The sequence below is a fragment of the Topomyia yanbarensis genome, chromosome 2, assembly GCF_030247195.1.
Source record: "Topomyia yanbarensis strain Yona2022 chromosome 2, ASM3024719v1, whole genome shotgun sequence".
NCBI classification, from domain to species: Eukaryota; Metazoa; Arthropoda; class Insecta; order Diptera; family Culicidae; genus Topomyia; species Topomyia yanbarensis.
Genome location: NC_080671.1, coordinates 297,064,658 through 297,086,598, shown reverse-complemented (window position 1 = coordinate 297,086,598; position 21,941 = coordinate 297,064,658). Strand labels below are relative to the sequence as shown.

The window sequence follows — 21,941 nt, the reverse complement described above, 5'->3', positions numbered from 1 at the left end:
ATCCACCCATATACACATGACACGCCCACACACACTAATTGATAAGCATACACACCTACACTACCACACACGAACATGTCCATAAACGTCAAAAAGTATTTTATTATATGACCAACAATCAACATAAAACATTTTCCTCGACAGAACAGAAATTCTGGTAACCCAGCGTCAGCGAGAGTCAAAATGTGTGCGCGAGAGAGGACTAGACCACGTGTGAGAGGAATAAGCAACGCGTCAGGAATTGAGAGCGCTACGCGGTCAATTTAAAAACGATACGCGACTCACTGTCCTCAAACTTTAAGCTGTCAATTTAGTTTCGGGGAGTGACGAAAAATCTTCCGACTTTGGTAGTTCCTCAAGTGTCACGGGCTTTGATGCTTGGATATGACTTTTGGAAGAGATTTGGGATTCAACCGATGATCTTATGGGAGAATGCTTTCGAACAAGTCAACATCGCTCAATCTACTGGTCAACCAACCCCTGAGATGGATACATTACAGGTATCGATACTACCGATCGCCATATTTCCGGGACTGAAGCAAATCGAGCCAGACGAAACTCTAGATATTCCAGCTTTGGAGTTACCAGAGGCATCCAAAACGACCCCCGAAACGGTCGAGACCGAGCACAAATTAACAACGGAGGAACGTAAACAACTAGCTGAGGTAATTAGATTCTTCCCATGTACAACTGAAAATCGACTGTGAAGGACAACGCTATTGCAGCACGAAATAGTTTTACGTGAGGAGGCCAAACCTTCGCGCACGCCATTGTATCGCTGTTCCCCGGCTGTGCAGGCCGTGATGGAGGCTGAACTGGAGAGGTACAAACGGATGGACGCTATAGAGGAGTGTACTAGGGAGTGGGCCAGCGCTCTAGTTCCCGTTCGGAAAGCAAACGGAAAGCTTAGGGAATATGACGACTCACGACGTATCAATGCATGGACCAAAAAAGATTCCTATCCAATGCGGAATATGGGAGGAATTTTCCATCGTCTGGAAAAAGCCCAAATACTACTCCGTTATAGATCTGAAGGATACGTATTTCCAAATTCCGTTAAAAATGGAATGCCGGGATTATACCGCCTTCAGAACGCCCCAGGGTTTATTCCGATGCAAGGTCTGCCAATTTGGGCTCACGAACGCGGTTACTGAGGATTGTAGCGGATCGATTAGCTAAAGCGAACCTCGTGTCGATCGATAATAGCCGAATCTCGCCAATGCTGAACTATGCACGGCCCCGAAATGTAAAGGACATTCGTCGGCTGTAAGGCCTTGCTGGCTTTTATCAACGATTCATCCGGGCCTATAGCCGAATCGTCGCGCCGATATCGGATTTGCTTAAGAAATCCAAGGTCAAATTCCAGTGGACAGAAGCGGCCGAAGCAGCGTTTGGTGAGTTGAGGGCCGCATTGGTATCTGCGCCTATACTAAGAAACTCCAACTTTGCACTTTCATTCTCTATCGAGTCAGACGCTTCCGACAATGCGGTTGGAGTAGCCCTTGTCCAACAACAGGACGGCGAACAGAAGGTCATAGCCTACTTTAGCAAAAAGCTGAGCAGTACCCAGCGAAAGTATGCTAGCGTCAAGAAGGAGTGTATGGGAGAGTTGCTGGCAATAGAAGACTTTCACCACTACGTAAAGGGGATACGCTTTAAGGTAGTCACGGATGCTCGAAGTTTGTTGTGGCTTTTTTACCATTGGCGTGGAGTCCGGTAATGCAAAACTATTGCGATGGGCTCATAAAATCCAGTCGTATAATATTGAGCTGGAATACCGGAAAGGGAGGAGCAATATTCTGAAGGATTGTGTGTCACGGTCGACAGAAACAGTATCCGCTCAGCGAAATAACGTCGATCACCGGGAACTTGTGACTAAAATCGAAAAGGAACCAGCAAAGATTCCTGACTTTCGCTTGGTGGGAGGCCAAGTCCTCACACACGTGAAAGCGAACGGGAAAATAGAAGATGCTACAATATCTTTGGCAGTTTCTTGCGATGGACTTTGTAGGTCCACTTCCAGCATCCGGAAGGGCAGGAGCACTTGTTTGTTATCGTTCAGCCCTTTCGACAGGCAACAGCAGAATCATTGGTTAGCTTCGTGGAGAATTCAATATTTCTGTTATTTGGCGTTCCGGAAGTAATCCTGTCCGACAATGGAACGCAATTTTTTTCCCAGTCCTTCCAAAATCTTTTGATCAAACTATTACCCGCAGATTAATGATAACGAAAGGATCAACCGAGTAATCACGACCGCCATTCGTGCCTGCATTCGAAAGGATCACCGAGAATGGAGGCACGAATGGCAGATAGCAGACGCGGTTCGAAATGCTGTCCATGATGCCACTCGTCACACCCCATACTTTGTCATGTTTAGAAGGAACCGGATTTTCGATGGTCGAGAATATCGCCAGCTTAGGGATGCACCCACCAGTAACGACGGACTGTTGGGAAATGAGAAACAAAAGAAGCTGTTAGCAGACGTTCGGAAAAACCTCCAGACCGCCTATGAGAAGCATTCGTCCTACTACAACCTTCGGTCGAATGCCTATTGCGCCACGTACTCTGTGGGAGAGCGGGTCCTTAAGAAGAACACGGAGTAATCGGGCAAGGGGAAATGTTTTTGTGCTAAGTTAGCACCGAAATACGTGCCTGCAATAGTTAGAAGGGTAGCGGGAGCGCATTGCTATGACCTCGAGGATTTGAGTGGAGGCGAATGGGGATATTCCATTGTAAATTTCTGAAAACGCTTGCCCCACCAAATACCTCTAACTCCCAATTAAAAGAAACAATTTCGAGCTATGTATCTCTCATTTCTTGAGCAAAGACAACTGCACCATGTGTTTGCTAGGCTCCGCACTGTTCTTGGAACAGCTGCCGCCCCCACAATAACTTGCATTTACTGGAGGGCTCCTTAAGGCCTTACAAATCTGGTTGGAAATTTAAATTGAATTCGGGAAATAAGAATCGTTGCTCCCATAATAGTGGCTAGTGCGAACATAGCCTTCCCCTCAACCAGAAGTCAGAGAGAGAGCTCATGACGCAAGCTAGAACAATGATCTCCTTAACCTGAAACTCCGAGCCAATGCTGCGTTGAACAGGAGTACCAATTATGGGAAACCTAGCGCGAGTCCAAGATCTGGGATTCTTGGACGATGACCGCACAATATGACTCGGATGTCCTTCACCTATAAGGTCGACGAAAAGCAAACCAAAGTCAATCGAGCTGGCAACAGCCATTATTAAAGAGGAAAGTTTCGTAATTTTCAAAGAATTCCCCGAGGGAAAATTGATTCGAACAGGTGGGCGTACCTGTCGAGAGAGAAGTCGTGGACCTTTCCTCAGGACCAGAACGAAAGAAGAAGACGAATAGGGTGTTGTGCTAATCACTATCACTCTCCCTCCCCAAAAATTTAAAATTTTCTAAATATTTCCCTTTCGGATTAAATGATGTTAGTGTTTTACAACTGCATCGAGTAAATATAACTTTTTTTATGGAATTTTTGCAATTTTCCGAATCTATCTATCTATCTATCTATCTATCTATCTATATATCTATCTATCTATCTATCTATCTATCTATCTATCTATCTATCTATCTATCTATCTATCTATCTATAAATATAAAAGTCAATGTTTGTATGTATATGATTTATGGACTCCAAAACGGCTTAACCGATTATCGCAAAAATTTATACATAGTAGGCATTTATTGTGGAGCTTGTTTGTATGCTATTGATTGGGGAATATCTGCCCGCCAGATGGCGCTTCGGAACAAATTGTGTATTCCTCATATTTCATTGAAAGTCGCAGCAACGCGCGATGGGTATTAGTTAGTACACTATAAAGTTTTTTTTTCAATTTGTTTATTTGATAAGGCACGTATGCATTAGCTTAAAGGTGCCATTTTTTCATTGTTTTACATTTTGAATTTCTTAAAACTAGGGGGTTACACATTTCAATATTATTTTGTTTTATATAATGAAACTAAAAAAAACTTTACAGCTAACTTATACATATACAAGAGGGGATAATATAATATTCGTAAGATTAGGGGGACGGAACATTTTGTGCGTTCTTTGTATAGTAATTCACTTTATGATTTTTAGAAGGGATATTGTTGGAGAAATTAATTATTAACTAAGTGGAACATTTTACAAGCTTATTAACTAGAAATAACTAGAGAGAGAGTGGTTCAAGATTAGGGGGAATTAATTAGGGCTATTTTAAAGTAGTGGTACTGTTGGGTAAGTTTTGGGAAGATATTCGAGGGGAGAAGGGGGTGAAGCATACATCTGTGTATCAGAGGCATGGGAGAGAGGGTGTACACGGCTGCGAGGGGGGGGGGGGGGAGATAGACTTTCAGTTTCCGGCATAAGGAATCAACGGCCAGGATTACAGATTCGAACGGATGCCTCAAGTATTGGGACACTGGGCGGTTTTCCTCGAGCCGGCAGGGGTTCCTCCAGACGATTTCGTAGTACGGCTCAGATACGGATCGGAAAGACACCGCGTTGCACGTGTGATGTTGCGCTGTAGGTCTCGTGTTGTTGGTTCATTCGACAGATGTTTTGTCTTGTCTTGGAGTCGTATCAGACCATCGTTGGGGTACGGTAGGCGGAAGAGGGCACTTCTGGGAATGATAAGAGAAAAGATAGAGGCATTTGAATTTGGATATTGATGGTTTTTAGGTACGTGTATATAAGGGACATGTAGAGAATATCGCGGCTTGCTAGTACATCTCGAACAGGGACATTGGGTGATCTTCCTCAGGCCCGAAGGGAATCGAATAGTTGAGATCTGGCAGAACAGTACTCGGCGCATTCCCAGACAACATGTTCGATTTCGTGATAACCGTTGTCACAAGCGCAGATACCGCTATCCACGAGCCCAATACGCCGGAGATGTGCGTCCAGCGTGTAGTGATTGGACATGAGCCGAGACATCACGCGAATGAAATCCCGACCCACATCCATCCCCCTGAACCAAGGTTTCGTCGGTACCTTAGGAATTATGGAATGTAGCCACCTTCCCAGTTCAACATTGCTCCATGAAGTTTGCCAACTTTCGAGGGTTCTCTGATGAGTAATACTGAAAAATTCGCTTTAGCTAATTGGTCTTTCATATATGTCACCTTGTAAAGCGCCCGCCTTAGCTAAAGAGTCCGCTTCTTCATTACCTGGAATGGAGCAATGCGAGGGAACCCAAACTAAGGTAATCTTGTACGATCTTACAAACAAAGCACGCAGGCGCTCCCTGATTTTCCCCAGAAAATATGGAATGTGCTTTCTAGGTTTCATTGAACGGAGAGCCTCGATTGAGCTGAGGCTATTCGAGACAATAAAGTAATGATCGGTGGACAAAGTATCAATGATCCCAAGGGTGTAGTGAACAGCAGCAAGTTCTGCGACGTAAACTGAAGCGGGATCATTGAGTTTGAATGAGGCGATGAGGTTTTGATTGAATATATCGAAGCCAGTGGATCCGTCGAGGTTTGACCCGTCGGTGTAAAACATCTTGTTGCAGTCGACTTCTCGAAATTTACTATGAAAGATGCTTGGGATCACTTGCGGACGTATGTGATCCGGGATTCTACGAATCTCGTCTTTCATGGATGTGTCGAAGAATACAGTAGAATCAGAAGAATGAAGGAGATTGACACGGTTGGGATAGTATGAAGAAGGATTGATATTTTGTGCCATGTAATCGAAGTACAAGGACATAAATCGGGTTTGAAAATTATGCTCGACAAGCCTTTCGAAATTTGCAATTACTAACGGGTTCAAGATATCGCATCGGATGAGCAATCGATATGAGAGGTCCCAAAATCGATTTTTCAGCGGAAGAACGCCCGCCAGCACTTTTGTATGTGTCGAGTGCATGTAACCCAAAGCAATACGCAAACAATAATATTGGATTCGCTCTAGTTTGATGAAATGTATGTTCGCAGCGGAGCGGAAACAGAAACTCCCTTACTCCATCACCGACAATATTGTTTTTTGGTACAGCCTGATCAGGTCTCCTGGGTGGGCACCCCACCATGTTCCGGTTATTGTACGGAGAAAATTGATCCTTTGTTGGCACTTCTGTTTCAGATACCTAATGTGACATCCCCAGGTTTCTTTAGAGTCGAACCAGACCCCGAGATATTTGAAAGCTGAAACCTGAGCAATAGTTTGACCCATTAATTGAAGCTGTAGTTGCGCTGGTTCACGCTTCCTTGAAATCGACTAGCTCAGTTTTCTCCGTGGAGAACTCGATACCTAGCTGGAGGGCCCAAGCAGACAAATTGTCCAAGGTATCTTGCAATGGTACTTGCAGATCGACGGCTTTGGGACCTGTAGTAGAGACCACACCGTCATCTGCAAGCTGCATGGATTTGACAAGACATTCGTCAATGTCATTTACGTAAAAGTTATAGAGAAGGGGGCTTAGACATGAGCCCCGGGGAAGACCCATGTAGCTAATTGGTGATGTCGATAAATCACCATGTGAAAAATGCATATGTTTTTATGACAGCAAGTTTAGCAAAACGTTGTTTAGAGTCGGTGAAAAACCATGCTTTCGGATACAGGACAGCATCGCAATCGGTCGATACGAGTTGTGGTCGGAGGCTGGTTTTCCTGGTTTTTGAATGGCGATGACCTTCACTTGCCTCCAGTCATGAGGGACAATATTACCCTCATGAAACTTATTAAATAAATTCAACAAGCGTCTCTTGGCAGAGTCTGGCAGATTCATTAACAAATTAAATTTGATTCTGTCTGGCCCTGGGGCTTTATTGTTACATGATAAGAGAGCAAGTGAGAACTCCACCATCGAAAACGGTGTTTCGTTCGCGTTATCGTGAGGGGGCGCGACGCGGTAGATCTTCTGTGCCGGGGCGGAATCCGGACAAACCTTGGTAAAATCGAATATCCAACGGTTTGAATATTCCACTGTTTCGGTTTCGTAAGCGCCGGGCCGTACTCCAAAGAGTGCTCATCGATGTTTCTCTCGTTAGTCCGTCGACGAACCGGCGCCCGTAGCTACGTTTTTTGGCTTTTATCAAACTCTTCATGCGCGTTTCCGCCATCGCGTACTGTCGGTAGCTAGCTGGCAGCCCGTCGTCCCGGAAGGTCTTATACGCAGCGGCCTTCTCCGCGTACACGTCTGAGCACTCTTTGTCCCACCATGGATTGGGAGGACGCCCGCGTGAGTTCGCGTCTGGTACGCGTTTAATCTGAGCTTGAATCGCGGTATCGAGAATCAAGCCAGCCAGGAACCAGTACTCTTCCTCCGGAGGAAGCTCTTGAGTGCCCTCGATTTTGTCGGATATCGCGGACGCGTAGCTTTTCCAATCAATATTTCGTGTGAGGTCATACGAAACATTGATTGCATTCGGTGGCCCTGAACCGTTAGCAATATTAATTAAGATTGGCAGATGGTCGCTGCCGTGGGGATCAGAGACTACCTTCCACATGCAATCTAACCGCAGCGATGTCGAGCAGAGGGACAGGTCTAAGGCGCTCGGTCGTGCTGGAGGGGCAGGAATCCGTGTCATTTCACCCGTGTTCAAAATAGTCATATTGAAGTTGTCGCAAAGCTCATGGAGTAGGGTAGATCAATTATCGTCATGAAGGCAACCCCATGCCGTGCCGTGGGAGTTGAAGTCACCTAAAACTAGCCTCGGTGCGGGGAGGAGTTCCGCAATATCGCAAAGCCGTCGGTGGCTAACTGAGACTCTAGGGGGAATGTAGGTGGAAGCAATGCAAAGGTCTTTGCCTTTAATTCTGGTTTGGCAAGCGATAACTTCAATGCCTGGTGTCGAGGGGAGGTCGATTCGATTGAAAGAATAGCACTTTTTGATCCCCAAAAGTACTCCTCCGTAAGAGTCTTCTCGATCCAAGCGAATAATATTAAAATCGTGGAAGTGCAGGGTTATTTCTGAAGTGAGCCATGTCTCGCATAGAGCAAATGCATCGCATTTCAAATTATTTAGCAAAATTTTAAACGAATCGATTTTCGGGATAATGCTTCTGCAATTCCACTGTAGAACAGTGATTAAATCCTTGACCTCGTTCGATGAATTAGCCATCGAAGGATCCAATCGCTGAAAGGAGGGGCCATTTCGCAGTGAACTGCATCAAGAATGTTTTTACTGCGGGGAGAAAGCTTATCAAGATGCTTTTAAGGGGGTCAGAAATATTTAACGCTGTAAAAATACGGTCCACAATGTCAGAGAAATTTATTAAGCCAGCACGGTTTTCTTTCTCTGGCTGAGATATGGGAACACTTGGGGTTTTTGATGTTCCTTAAAGTGCTGGGAACTCCTTTTCTGAGCTCAGGTTACTGATACTGAGAGCGATTTGCTTCGGTTTTACACCAGTACTTCCTTGAGTAGTTATTTTAGGGGGACCATGAAGAGACACCTTCTGGCCTTTACGACGAAGCTTGGGGGAGGAAGGAGGTTCCTCCTTTTTCTATTACTTCTAGGCACAGCAGAACATGTTCCCTCCTGGGGTTCATCAAAGTCGCCTTCGTCAGTAGACAAGTTGGTATAGATGTTCGTAGAGGCAGGTGGCGTAGCTATCTTAAGCATTTCTACAAAAGATCGCTTAGAGCATCCCTGAAGGGAATGCTTAAGATTTTCCTCGCGCTGTTTGTACGCGGGACATAAAGGGAGATCATGTGGGTTTCCCCCACAGTAGAGACACTTTTCGACATCTCTACCACAGGAATCATCCGCATGATTCCCACCGCATTTCCCACAGCGGGCTTTATTGCTACAATGGGAGGCTGTGTGTCCCAATTGTTTGCAATTAGTACAGTTCTTGATCCGCGGTACAAAGAGGCGAACAGGTAGACGAACCTTGTCAAAGAGGTAGTTGGGCAGAGCAGAACCGGCGGAGGTTACCCGATACGAATCTGAGTTGACGTATATTTTCTTGCCGTCAGTTGCGACTGATGCTAAATGCAAACGTTTTCATTCCAGTATCTTCACTGGCTTAAGCATGGGGTCTTTGAAACAGCCAGTCCCATATTTTAGCAGGTCCTCGCAATTCAGACTCGAATCGGAAAAGACCCCACTGACTTCAACCCTACTAGCTGGAACATACACCCTATACTCCTTCGTAAAGGGCCCGTAGCCAGCAATATCATTTGCCTGAGTTAACTGTTAACAACCACCCGAAGCTTATCAGGGCGGATTGTCGATATCTCTGTCACGGCCGAATACCGATCCACCAGAACCCGAGAAATCTGCAACAGATTCAAACACTTTTTTTCTTTGGTCCGAAAGAAGATCACAAATGGCCCGGTGGCCGAGCTCGGATATAATTTGAGCCGGGGAGCCGATTTTGTTTCGACGTCCATCTCACCTTGAGATGAACCGCCGTCAGGGGAAGTCATTTGTGCACAGGCCTATTGCCCAGTGCACGTTATTAAGACAACCAAGAAGGGGAAACGTAAACTAATACTTAACTTGTGTAGGTAACGGTATCCAGACGGCTTACTAGAAGAACACTGATTCACTTGTCACTGACCGGCTAACGATACTCAGAAACAGAAACACAAAAGAAGGGAAAAAATACTCGACTAGTCGTAGAGTTTGCGAAATAACCTTGAATGCGGATTAGCACTATTTGTCGCTATAGCGTGTACGGACCGACAACAAGACTTCTATCTCGACCAACTCTATAAAGTTGTTTGAATTAAGAAATTGCAGATATTTATCGATACGCCAACATTTTTTTCTTTTACTAGCATAAGAGTTATTGAAAAAAGGTTTAAAATACTGCAATTTTGAATGTCAATTACTGAGAAATGTGAAAATATGTAGACATTTTGATTCTATAAGAAAGACGGTAAAAAGTACTACGAGAAAAAATACTAGTCCCAACGTACATCCAAGGGCCTGCCTATAACAATACTTTCCGGTAATGTATTTTTTGTATTTTGTAATAAAATAAGTAGGACTTTTTCAACATATTTTTTGTTAGTTCTATTTCTCAAATGTTCTAAAAAGAACATGAGATTTTACGTTTATTGAAACAATACTTTTCAAAAATGAGATAATCGCGTTTAAAATTTCGTGTTAGCTTCATTCGTGGATGGAACCAGCGCGCTGCGAACGGATGTAATTTGAAATCTAGTGTTCCGATCTGAATGAAAGCACGTCTTTTCAAAATCTGCCAAGAATTTTGTTCGATACTTTTAGTCCCAACGTTGTATATAACGAGACTTCCAGAGAGTTCATCGTAAAAATTTCAAATCACTATATCTCAAATATATCAAAATATTGTCCGTGCTTTTCTAAAATTCGGAGTGCCATTCGGCGCGCAATTTCTCGCAGTGCCTTTCGTACATATTTAGTATAAAAATTTATTTACAACAAAACATACGAAAACCTGTGGAAGTACCATTGTTTGACAATTTAATAAACAATTACTGTTGCCGTTGCCAACTAATAAACGCAAAATTTCGGTAACACTATCTTTTCGATGTTTTCTTTGATTTTTTTTATTCATTTCGTTTATTTGATAGGCACAAATGCGTTAGCTTGGCGGTGCCAAATTCTTTTGTTTTTACATTTTGAATATCTTAAAACTAGGAGGTTACAATGTTGAAATATTTTTTTATAAAAGAGAAAAAATTTACAGCTATCTTAAGACTAGAAAAAAGATTCTATATACAAGAGAGGAAGCAAAAGATTTTTTTTATGAAAAATTTTAAAACAAGGAATTCAATAGTAATAGTTTTTAGGAAATATTTACAGTTATCTTAAAACTAACAATATAGTTTGGTACACAAAAGGGGGAGCAAATATTTATGAAAAATTTCACGGGTGTTTTAAAACTAGGGATACAATTCTATTTACAGAATGGGGGACAATAGTTTTAACAAAGAGTAGAAATTACAACTATCTTAAAACTAGGAAAACGGAATACAAATTTGATTTTTTATCGGAGACTTATGCTTGGTCATTTCCAAAATCGGTGTAGAAGTAGTTGTATCAAGGACAGGGAAGAGAAGGCGTAGATGGTGACCGGGAGAGAAGAGCAAAACTTGCAACTTTCGGGCAAACGGGAGATCAGCGAAACAAATTAGCGACTCAGTCTAGCAGGTCGGATTGGCGGAGGGTATTCTTCGGACCCGCGGGGTATCCTTCAAAAGTCATCGGACCTCGAGTCGCTCTCGCTTCAGTTTCCGTAGTGGTAAGGGCGACTGCGGTTACATAGTGGCAGTCTGGAGTTGGTCGGTTCCACAAGGCAGGAAGAAACTTCTAAAAACGAGAAATAAAAAGAGAGGGGCTAAATTGGGATATTTATCGTTTTTATGAAAGTATAAATAAGGGACATATAGGGGAAATCGCGATTTGCTAGCATATTTCGGACTGGGACATTGGGTGGTCTACCTCGGGCCCGAAGGGAATCCTTTAACTGAGACCTGGCGTCCAAATACCCGGCGCATACCCAGACGACGTGCTCGATGTGGTGATAGTGGTTGGACATAAGTCGGGACATTACACGAATAAAATCCCGACCCACATCCATCCCCCTGAACCAAGGCTTCGTTGATACTTTTGGGATAATCGAATGTAACCATCGTCCAAGTTCACCATTGCTCCACGAGGTTTGCCAGCTGTTGAGTGTCCTCTGACGACAAATACTAAAAAATTCGTTGAAGCAGATTGGTCTTTCGTATATGTCACCATTTAATGCGCCCACCTTTGCTAATGAGTCGGCCTTTTCATTTCCCGGGATAGAGCAATGAGAGGGGACCCAAACAAAGGTAATCTGATAAGATTTTTCAGATAACGTACACAAGGACTGCCGTATCTTCCCCAGAAAATACGGGAATTGCTTTTTAGGCTTCACCGCACGAGCCTCGATAGAGCTGAGGCTGTCCGAAATGATGAAGTAGTGATCTGTGGGAAGAGTGTCGATGATCCCAAGGGTGTACTGAATTGCAGCTAACTCTGCGACGTAAACTGAAGCGGGATCATTGAGCTTGAATGAAGCGGTGATAGTATTGTTAAAGATACCGAAGCCAGTGGACCCATCGAGATTTGATCCGTCAGTGTAAAACATTTTGTCACAGTCGACTTCTCGGAATTTATTATAAAATATATTGGGGATCACTTGCGAGCGTATATGGTCCAGGATTCCACAAATCTCTTCCTTCATGGATGCGTCGAAGAATACAGTAGAATCAGAAGTATCTAGGAAACGAACACGGTTGGGAGTATATGAAGAAGGATTAATGCTCTGTGCCATGTAGTCGAAGTACAAGGACATAAATCGGGTTTGAGAATTAAGCTCGACGAGCCTCTCGAAGTTTTCAATCACCAACGGGTTCAGAATGTCGCATCGGATGAGCAATCGATATGAGAGTTCCCAAAATCGATTTTTTAGCGGAAGAACGCCCGCCAGCACTTCGAGACTCATCGCATAGGTCGAGTGCATGCACCCGTACTCCATCACCGACAATATCGTTGTTTGGTATAACCTGATCAGGTCTCCTGGGTGGGCACCACACCATGTTCCAGTTATTGTCCGGAGAAAATTGATCCTTTGTTGGCATTTCTGTTTCAGATACCTAATGCGACATCCCCAGGTACCTTTAGAGTCGAACCAGACCCCGAGATATTTAAATGTAAAAACCTGATTGATCGTTGCACCCAGTAATAGAAGCTGGAGTTGCGCCAGCTCACGCTTCCTAGAAAAGACAACCAACTCAGTTTTCTCCGTGGAGAACTCGATACCCAGCTGAAGAGCCCAAGCAGAAAAATTGTTCAAGGTAATGGTCCTTGCAAGTCGGCAGCTTTGGGCCCTGTAACAGAGACCACCCCGTCGTCTGCTAGTTGCCTTAGCGTGCATGAATTGGCAAGACAATCGTCAATGTCATTCACGTAAAAATTGTAGAGCAGGGGACTTGGACATGAGCCCTGGGGAAGATATGTAGCTAAATCGCGATGTTGTTAAATCGCCATGCGAAAAGTGCATGTGCTTTTCAGACAACAGGTTTAGCAAAAAGTTATTTAAAATTGGTGAAAGACCATGCTAGTGCAGCTTCTCTGACAGAATGTAGATAGAAACTGAGTCAAAAGCCCCCTTAATATCCAAGAAGACTGATGCCATCTGCTCTTTGTTAGCATAGGCCATTTGGATTTCTGTAGAAAGCAACGCAAGGCAATCGTTCGTCCCTTTGCCTTTGCGGAAGCCAAATTCTGTATCTGACAATAAGCCATTTACTTCAACCGAATTGTCGAGGCGAAACAAGATCATTTTCTCGAACAACTTCCGAATTCAGGACAGCATTGCAATCGGCCGATACGAGTTATGGTCGGAGGCTGGTTTTCCTGGGTTTTGGATGGCGATGACCTTCACTTGCCTCCAGTCATGAGGTACAATGTTACCCTCAAGAAACTTGTTAAATAAATTCAACAAGCGCCTTTTTGCAGTGTCAGGCAGATTCTTCAGCAAGTTGAATTTGATTCTGTCTAATCCTGGGGTGTTATTGTTGCATGATAAGAGAGCAAGTGAGAACTCCACCATCGAAAACGGTGTTTCGTTCGCGGTATCGGGAGGAGACGCGGCGCGGCACGTTTTCTGTACCGGGACAGAGTCCGGACAGATGTTCTTGGCGAAAGCGAATATCCAACGGTTTGAGTATTCCACGTTCTCGTTGGTACTGTTTCGGTTATGCACACGTCGAGCCGTACCCCAAAGAGTGCTCATCGCTGTTTCTCTCGTTAACCCGTCGACGAACCGGCGCCAATAACTGCGTTTTTTGGCTTTCATTAGACTCTTCATTCGCCTTTCTAACGACGCGTACTGTTGATAGCTAGCGGGTAACCCATCTTCCCGGAAAGCCTTATATGCAGTGGACTTTTCCGCGTACAGCTCTGAGCACTCTTTATCCCACCACAGTGTGGGAGACCGTCCATGGGTATTCGCGCTGGGTACTGGTTTAGTCTGAGCTTGATTCGCACTGTCGAGAATCAAGCCAGCCAAAAACCTGTTTTCTTCCTCCGGAGGAAGTTCTTGAGTGGATTCGATTTTAACGGATATCGCGATCGCGTAACTCTTCCAATCAATGTTCCGTGTGAGGTCATACGAGACATTAATTGTTTTCGATGGTCTTGAACCGTTAGCAATTGAAATCACGATAGGCAAATGATCGCTACCGTGGGGATCAGGGAACACCTTCCACCTGCAATCTAACTGTAGCGATGTCGAGCAAAGCGATAAATCCAACGCGCTTGCGCGTGCTGGTGGTGTAGGAATCCGCGTCATTTCTCCCATGTTTAAGATGGTCATGTTGAAATTGTCGCAAAGATCTTGGATTAATGTTGATCTATTATCATCATGAAGACAGCCCCATACCGTACCGTGCGAGTTAAAGTCTCCCAGAACTAGCCACGGTGCCGGTAAGGATTCCGTGATATTACAAAGCGTTCGGTGCCCTACCGAGACTCTAGGAGGAATGTAGATGGAAGCAATGCAAAGGTCTTTACCTTTGATTATAACTTGACAAGCGACAATTTCAATGCCTGGTGTCGAAGGAAGGTTAATTTGGTTGAAAGAATAGCACTTTTTGATCCCCAAAAGTACTCCTCCGTAAGGGTTTTCTCGATCCAGACGGATTATATTAAAGTCGTGGAAGTTGAGATTTATATCGGGAGTTAACCAAGTTTCACATACTGCGAAAACATCACATTTTGAACTGTTTAGTAAAAAATTGAAGGAATCGATTTTCGGGAGGATACTTCTACAATTCCACTGTAGGACAGTGATCAAATCAGTGACCTCGTTTGATGACTTAGCCATGGAAGGATACGATCGCTGCAAGGAGAGGCCATATAGCAGTCAACTGCTTCAAAAATGTTTGCACTATAGGGAGAAAACGAATTAGAATGCGTTTAAGAGGATCAGTAACATTGAAAGCTGTGAAAATTAGGTCCACTATCTCAGAAAATTTCATTAGTCCATTACTGGATTGACTGTCTGTTTGAAAAAAGGGTACACTTGGGGTTTTTGGTGTCCCTGGAAGTGGTGGAGACTCCTTGTTAGAATTAAAATTTCCAAGTCCTGGAGCAACTTGCTTCGGCTTTTGGGCACCACTTCCGTTGGATTTATTAAATGTAGTTGGCACACTCTCTGAGGAGGACACCTTGGCACCCTTACGAGGCAGTGTAGGGGAGGCCAGCTTTCTCCTCTTCCTAGATTCCCCGGGTTAACAAAAGATGTTCCCTCATGTGGATCGTCAGATTCTTGCTCACAACGAACCAAAAGAGCAAAGGAATTTTCGGAAGGGACAAATGGCGAAGCATTCTTTAGCATTTCTGCATAAGAGTGCCTCGAGCGATCCTTAAGGGAGCGCCTAATTTTATCCCCGCGCTGCTTGTACGCCAGGCATGACTTAAGAGCATGAGGAGGGCCCCCGCTATAAATACACTTTTCAGTTTCTCCACCGCAAGCGTCATCCTCATGCTCTCCCTCGCATTTGCACCGTTTTTTATTGCCACAATAAGTGGCTGTGTGGCCCAGTGGCTTGCAATTGCTGCAGTTCATCACCCGCGGTACAAACAGGCGAACAGGTAGGCGAACCTTATCCAGGAGGACATAGTTGGGAAGAGAAGACCCGGAGAAAGTCACCCGAATCGAGTCTGACGGAGAATAAGTTGTCTTATCATCTTCAGTTTTTGCGGAATACAATTGCTTGCATTCCAGACTCTTCACCTGTTGAAGTGAAGGGTCCTTAAAGCAGCCAACCCCGTACTTCAACAGGTCTTCGCACTTCAGACCCGGTTCGGCGACGACCCCATCGATCGCCACTGCCCTACAAGGCACATACACCCTGACTTGCTTCGTAAAACGTTCGCTGCGAGCAATCTGGTTTGCCTGGTCGAGGTCATTTACTATAACGCGTATCTTATTAGCTCGAACACGTGTTATCTGAGCTACGGACGGGTAGTTAGCAGTCAGCTCCCGTGAGATCTCTAGAATATTAGGCGATTTCGTGTTGGGCCGGAAATACACCACCCAGGGGCCATATGAACTGGCTGGGTATGTTTTAATACGGGGAGGACTGGGGGAATCAGGGGAGGGAGTAATTTCGGATTTAGCCGGTAAATCCATGGGAATATCATTCCCATCCAATGTTCCTTCGCCCTCGGCCATTTAGGCACGAGGATAGCACGTGGTGTACACGAGAGATGAAACTTGTATTCAGGGGAAAGGGAAAAAGTAGAGTCCGATCGGGGAAAGGGAAATGAAAGAAAAAAAAATACTTAGCTTATATAGCGGCGTGTCCGGCTATTCTGGTATTCACTTCACCAGCCTGGGCACCGGCGAACAAAGACTGCCTCAAACAATAGTTGACCTTCACTGACAATATATATTCTTATTCACTTTATGCACAGCACCAGAAAACGAACTGCTTCGAGCGAAAGCTTGGAGAGTTATGATTTTCTTTGATTTATTAATGAAATGAACGCAAAATATGCATCCGCCATACTTTTACATTTGACAGGACACATATGGTACACTATGAAACGACGAGCATTTTTTGCCAAAACTTTTTGAGAAAACTAAATTTTAAAATCACGTTATTTTAAAGTGTTTTAGACAATGTTTTATAAAAAAAAATGTCGAAATCCTTTCCACAACAAAAATAAATCAACAGTTGCGATAGATACGTAAGGTTAAAAATGTTAAATTTATCGAATATAAATGAATGAGCAAAAAGTGAAAAATTTTAAACACTTCCAAAGACACCAAACCTCTATAATCCAAAATAACAAAGTTAGCATCGACTGAGTAAACAGATTTACTCATCAATATAAGATGCAAATAAAGCCAAGACTTGCTGAACACTGCATTTCAAAAAATTGCCTTCCCAGAACGCTAAATGATTTTGTTCTCTGGCCACTGCGCAGTAGTAATGCATTTATAGGAAAAAAATGTCAATTATCTTCTGAAGTCATGACAATGTAATGCTTCATATTTCATTGTAAATGGAATCCTAACTAACCTCTGGTATCCGTCAGAATTCCGGCCCAAATGCAACTTCCAATGATCACTTATACATTTGAGCCGAAATTTTAGGCAAATTAACAAGAATTGTGGAAAATAACTTTTTCAAATAAATGATCACCTTATATTAGGATAAAAGTATTTTTTACAATGGTGTAGTTTTGTACGTCACCGGTCATAAAATTGTTAAAATAGATTATTGTTTTATATGGGAAACACATGTAGTTTTCGGACTTTTTTATTTAAATTACAAAATGATTCATATAGGAAACCTGTACTTAAAAAAAATTAATTTAGTATGTTTGTATGCTTTTGAAATCGCTTAACATGTGCTCGTACTCCACCTAGTTTCCAAATTTGTCGAGTATTTTGTAAAAGTAATAATTTAAAAAAAAACCTATGGAAAATTATATGTAAAGGGTGTTTTTGACGTAGGACTACGTCTTTGTTTTCGATATGGGGGTGCACTCTGCAAATTTTACAAAAATGTTATGTAACGAAAAGTGGTCCAATTTTAAACGCATATAATTCAGCCATCTCACGATAAATTTTCAAATTTTTTGCACAAATCGCCCCGAAATACTTCTAAGAATAGATTCCAATAGATAAATCCAAAGATTTTTGATATCATAGCATTGAAAAATTAAATAATATACAACCTTTTCAAAATATCGCGCATTAACACACAGAAGATAGCGCTTCCCAAGCCCTGTACGACGGATTGGTGTACCTAGCGCGCAACGCTTCTATGAATGACGTCATCATCGACTATTTAAAGAACGGACTTGGCCAGACACGCTCAGTTCCCTGTTGAACGGCTGGCGAAGCAGATCACTGCGCTGTGTTTTTTACAGCCAGTGTAGCTGAGCTAGAAGTCCGTTACACTGGCTGTGGAGGGGCGCTACCCTGTGTCGTCCTACAGGCGACCGCTCCAACTGCTTCCTAAATGCCGCTGTAATGTTGCCAGTAAATTTTTGGTTTAACTAGCACATGCATTTGCTATTTGCGCTTGAAATTAAGTAATGTGGTGGTAGTAATAAGCTTCCCATTTTGGTTTAAACGCAAGAACAGTTTTTAAAACAGGATTTGATTAATTAGTTTAGCTCATCTAAGCAATATTATCAATTCTGTAATTTAAAAGGAATTTTACGGAACTTGGTGAATTTGGCCCCCTTGCAACTGGTATAATCAACCTGCACAAAGTGTTGCATAACGCAGGGCTGTTTTTTGGAACAAAATGTGTTATCATTCAGCCCTTCGCTATGCAAAATCACGATATTATGACAGATGGGCTAAGCGCGACCGTTCCTTTCAATCGGGAAGGGCCGCGTGGAATTTTGGTGAAATGCGCTAATAGTGTCGTGGTGGTACTAGTTGTCTCTTTCGCTCTATCCATCATCATCAGCGTTGACTCATTTTGCATTGTACGATTGGGTTCAATGTTTGGGGCGAAAGTGTTGGTAGGTAGGAGAACTGGCGGTAAAATGAACACGTTAAGCAAAGTCATTATTTTCTAACTAATAAGTGAATGAGATATTACAATCACCTTATGTTTCTTGTTAGACATGTTTTGTACATATCTGGTAAAAATACTTCGTCATAAACACATTTTTTCAAACATGATTCTTGATTTCTAAACATGTCCAAAAATGAGACATGTTTATAGCGAGTGGGTAAAATGAACATGTGGCGGTGGTAAAATGAACAGCTTCTGGTGACCTGCAAAATGTCCTGTATGTATGCAATGCGCAGCGTTGGAAAGCATTTTCCGATCAATGCTAATATCCCAACAAATCATGAGCTTTGCATACACACAGGGCATTTTGCAGGCAAAAAAATTGTCACGGAAGAATTGAATTTTCATGACGTAATATTAACCATTTTACAATCCTGTGGCATCGAAACACATCTACAAACTTGGGGTTATCCATGGGTGTTTGAACTTTTAGGATCTGTTTGAGAGCAACTAGAAAGCTTGTTCTATACATGAGATGTGATTATATTGTCTAAAATTTGATTTTTCTTCACCGGTCCGGGTGTTTTTTCCCACACACTAAGTACTAAGAAAATAAATATTTTACATTAAGTAGTATAGTCCTACGTCTACAGTTCGTGCAAACCCATAGGGCTGCCCCTTGTAGTTTTGAACATTTTTTTCAATATCGATTTTTTATGACTAAGTTGAGATATCAAACTTTTCTATTTGTCCGGTTTCCTTTACAATTTCATCATGCAAAAAATTACAACTCGGGCAAGCAAACTTTTCGTAATGAGTTGCCAAAAAATCATCTTTTCAGATGAAGCTTATTTTAGGTGAATGGTTGTACGTCTTCGAAAATGACGTTAAGCGAACATCACTTAGGAGCAATATCTAGACATGGTTGAGGACTGGTTGCTTCTAAATCTAGTTACACAAGGTTTGGAAGATCACTTGTCTGAATAAGATAGGGTAACAAGTGATAAAACTGTTGCAACCCTCAATTTATTGGAGACTATGCTCGAAAGAAGAGTCATAAACATCTACAGTTGTCTTTCTTCCTTTTTTATTTCGACTACGTAGTCACATTTTCTTTTTTATATCTTTTATATCATTTGGCTAGAGAACACTGAGTAGAGAAAGTTATGAACATTTAGAGCCATAGTACTCAAATTTGTTGTTGTCAAATGAAATACTTTTTACTTCCCATTTAAGACTTTAATGAATTTGGGGTACGTCCTATTACGAATTTCTTTTACTGAAATTTTACAAAAAATGATTTTTATTACCTTGATTGATTTTAGAGCCGGGGATGAAAAAAATTCCACCCTCGAAAATTTAACCGCCACTATACACATCAAGCACAACAAACCACTAATCACATCTTTGTTCTCTCCTATAAATTTACAACAAAAGGTGTTGGTGGGGGTACAACCTTACGCCTTTTTATTGGATTCTGGAAGGTCCACGATTAGCTGTAGTTTTGGTAAGATTTATTAGCCATAGTGAATTAACTTATTTTAATACTTCCTACAGTTAAATTTTATATTTTTATTGAACATTATACGAGTGTTGATTGTTAAATTACGCCAAAGTCACACCAGCGACGTAGAACAGGTACGGAAAGCAGTGCGTGCCGCTGTCGTACTAGTGCCATTATTAGGAATAACCAACATACTAAACATGACTGAGGCACCGTTGGAAAAAACAGCACTAGAATTCGCATTGTGGTCCTATGTGACGCATTTCCTCACCTCGTTTCAAGGATTTTTTATCGCTCTGCTCTACTGCTTCCTGAATGGTGAGGTAAGTATAACATACTCAAACCAAACCACAAAATGAAATAAATAACAGCATTTTCTTAAAAATATATTAGTATTTTTTGTGTTTTGTTTTTAGTATACAGTGGGTTGGGTTTATTATTGAAAATCGGCGCCGTGGGCTTATGATATGTTTACAATTTGTCATAAATATAAAAACAAATATTATCGTTTATCGATTGGATCTTGTGCACACAACTATCCATTGCGCGAAACCTTTTTTTCGCGGATGGGAAACATTTGTCTGCTCGCGTACTGCATCATGGGAGAAATTTAATTCTCTGTTCTGCAACAACAGTACAACATTGTCTCGCCTACTGGCTTTCTCAAGAATGCTCTGGACCGCAGAGAAATGGATTTTAACGATGAAGACCTGGACGTGAAAGGCAAGAGAAAATTAAATTTCTCCCATGATGCAGTACGCGAGCAGACAAATGTTTCCCATTCGCGAAAGAAGGTTGCACGCAATGGTTAGTTGCGTGCACAAGATCCAACGGATAATCCATAATATTTTTGGTTTGGGTCAACGTGTTGATTAATATATATATATATATATATATATATATATATATATATATATATATATATATATATATATATATATATATATATATATATATATATATATATATATATATATATATATATATATATATATATATATATATATATATATATATATATATATATATATATATATATATATATATATATATATATATATATATATATATATATATATATATATATATATATATATACTGCATTGCGGAGATTGTGATACTGAAGATAGGCGATGTCCGTAAGTCTAAGCATGATTTTAACTTTTAGAAGGTAAACTCGGTCGTATAGAACAAAATTTTGAATAAATGACCTGGAGTGAGACGGAGCAGAGCTTTTCATTAACTTTACACATGACGGCAAGAATAAATACCATATTTTCTTAATTCTCGAGACAAAGAACGCTGGGTGACTAGTGCTGAACACACCTACATCGTCGCTGTTGTGCTATCTTATGATAATCGCTATTTGGCACATTTCGAGAAAAACGATTTATAAAGTTTGAGATTGAATATCGTGAAACTTATAAATGGTAATAATAATTAAAAGAAGACAATTTATGCTTCTATTTATTCCATATTAATCTCTCAAATATTACGAAGATCGGTTGAGAGAGAAAGCAAACATGCAGTTAAAATCGTTCGGTAGTGATATATTCCGTAGTCCTAGTGGAATGATATGGCTGGTTGTGTGGTAGTGAGAAAGTGTAAAGATACGGAGCATTACATAGTGAATATGGCTTGAATGCTTAGATAGTTCTAAACGGACGCTTCCTCTCGTTGGAATCAAGATAAGTTATCCTTTTTGATATTTTAACCTGCATTGCCCTTCATATTCTGTATATTAGCGAGACAAGCTAGAATGTTTTTGATGTTTGAGCCGCCCATAGAATATATAATAAAACTACGTAGCTCGTCTCACACACACACACACACACTGTTTGGGGTGAATTTCCTCAAGTTGATGCAGCGAAACGGTTCTGTTTGCCAGTTGTTAAACTTTGTAGATCCGACAGCCATCGTGTGGATGGCGGGTTGTTTCTTCTGATAGGTTTATTGTCTT

The 21,941-nt window shown here is 42.0% G+C and overlaps 1 protein-coding gene across 10 annotated transcripts in view; it reads left to right on the top strand.

Moving 5' to 3' along the window:
* The window catches only part of LOC131683320 (PDF receptor), a 688,155-nt gene that overhangs the window by 643,076 nt on the left and 23,138 nt on the right, over positions 1-21,941 (top strand). For all 10 annotated transcript variants that reach the window (XM_058965190.1, XM_058965194.1, XM_058965191.1 and 7 more), the window contains 2 exons: positions 19,915-19,984; positions 20,035-20,304. In XM_058965190.1, coding sequence (XP_058821173.1) covers positions 19,915-19,984; positions 20,035-20,304 — 340 coding nt within the window. The remainder of the gene's footprint in view (positions 1-19,914; positions 19,985-20,034; positions 20,305-21,941) is intronic.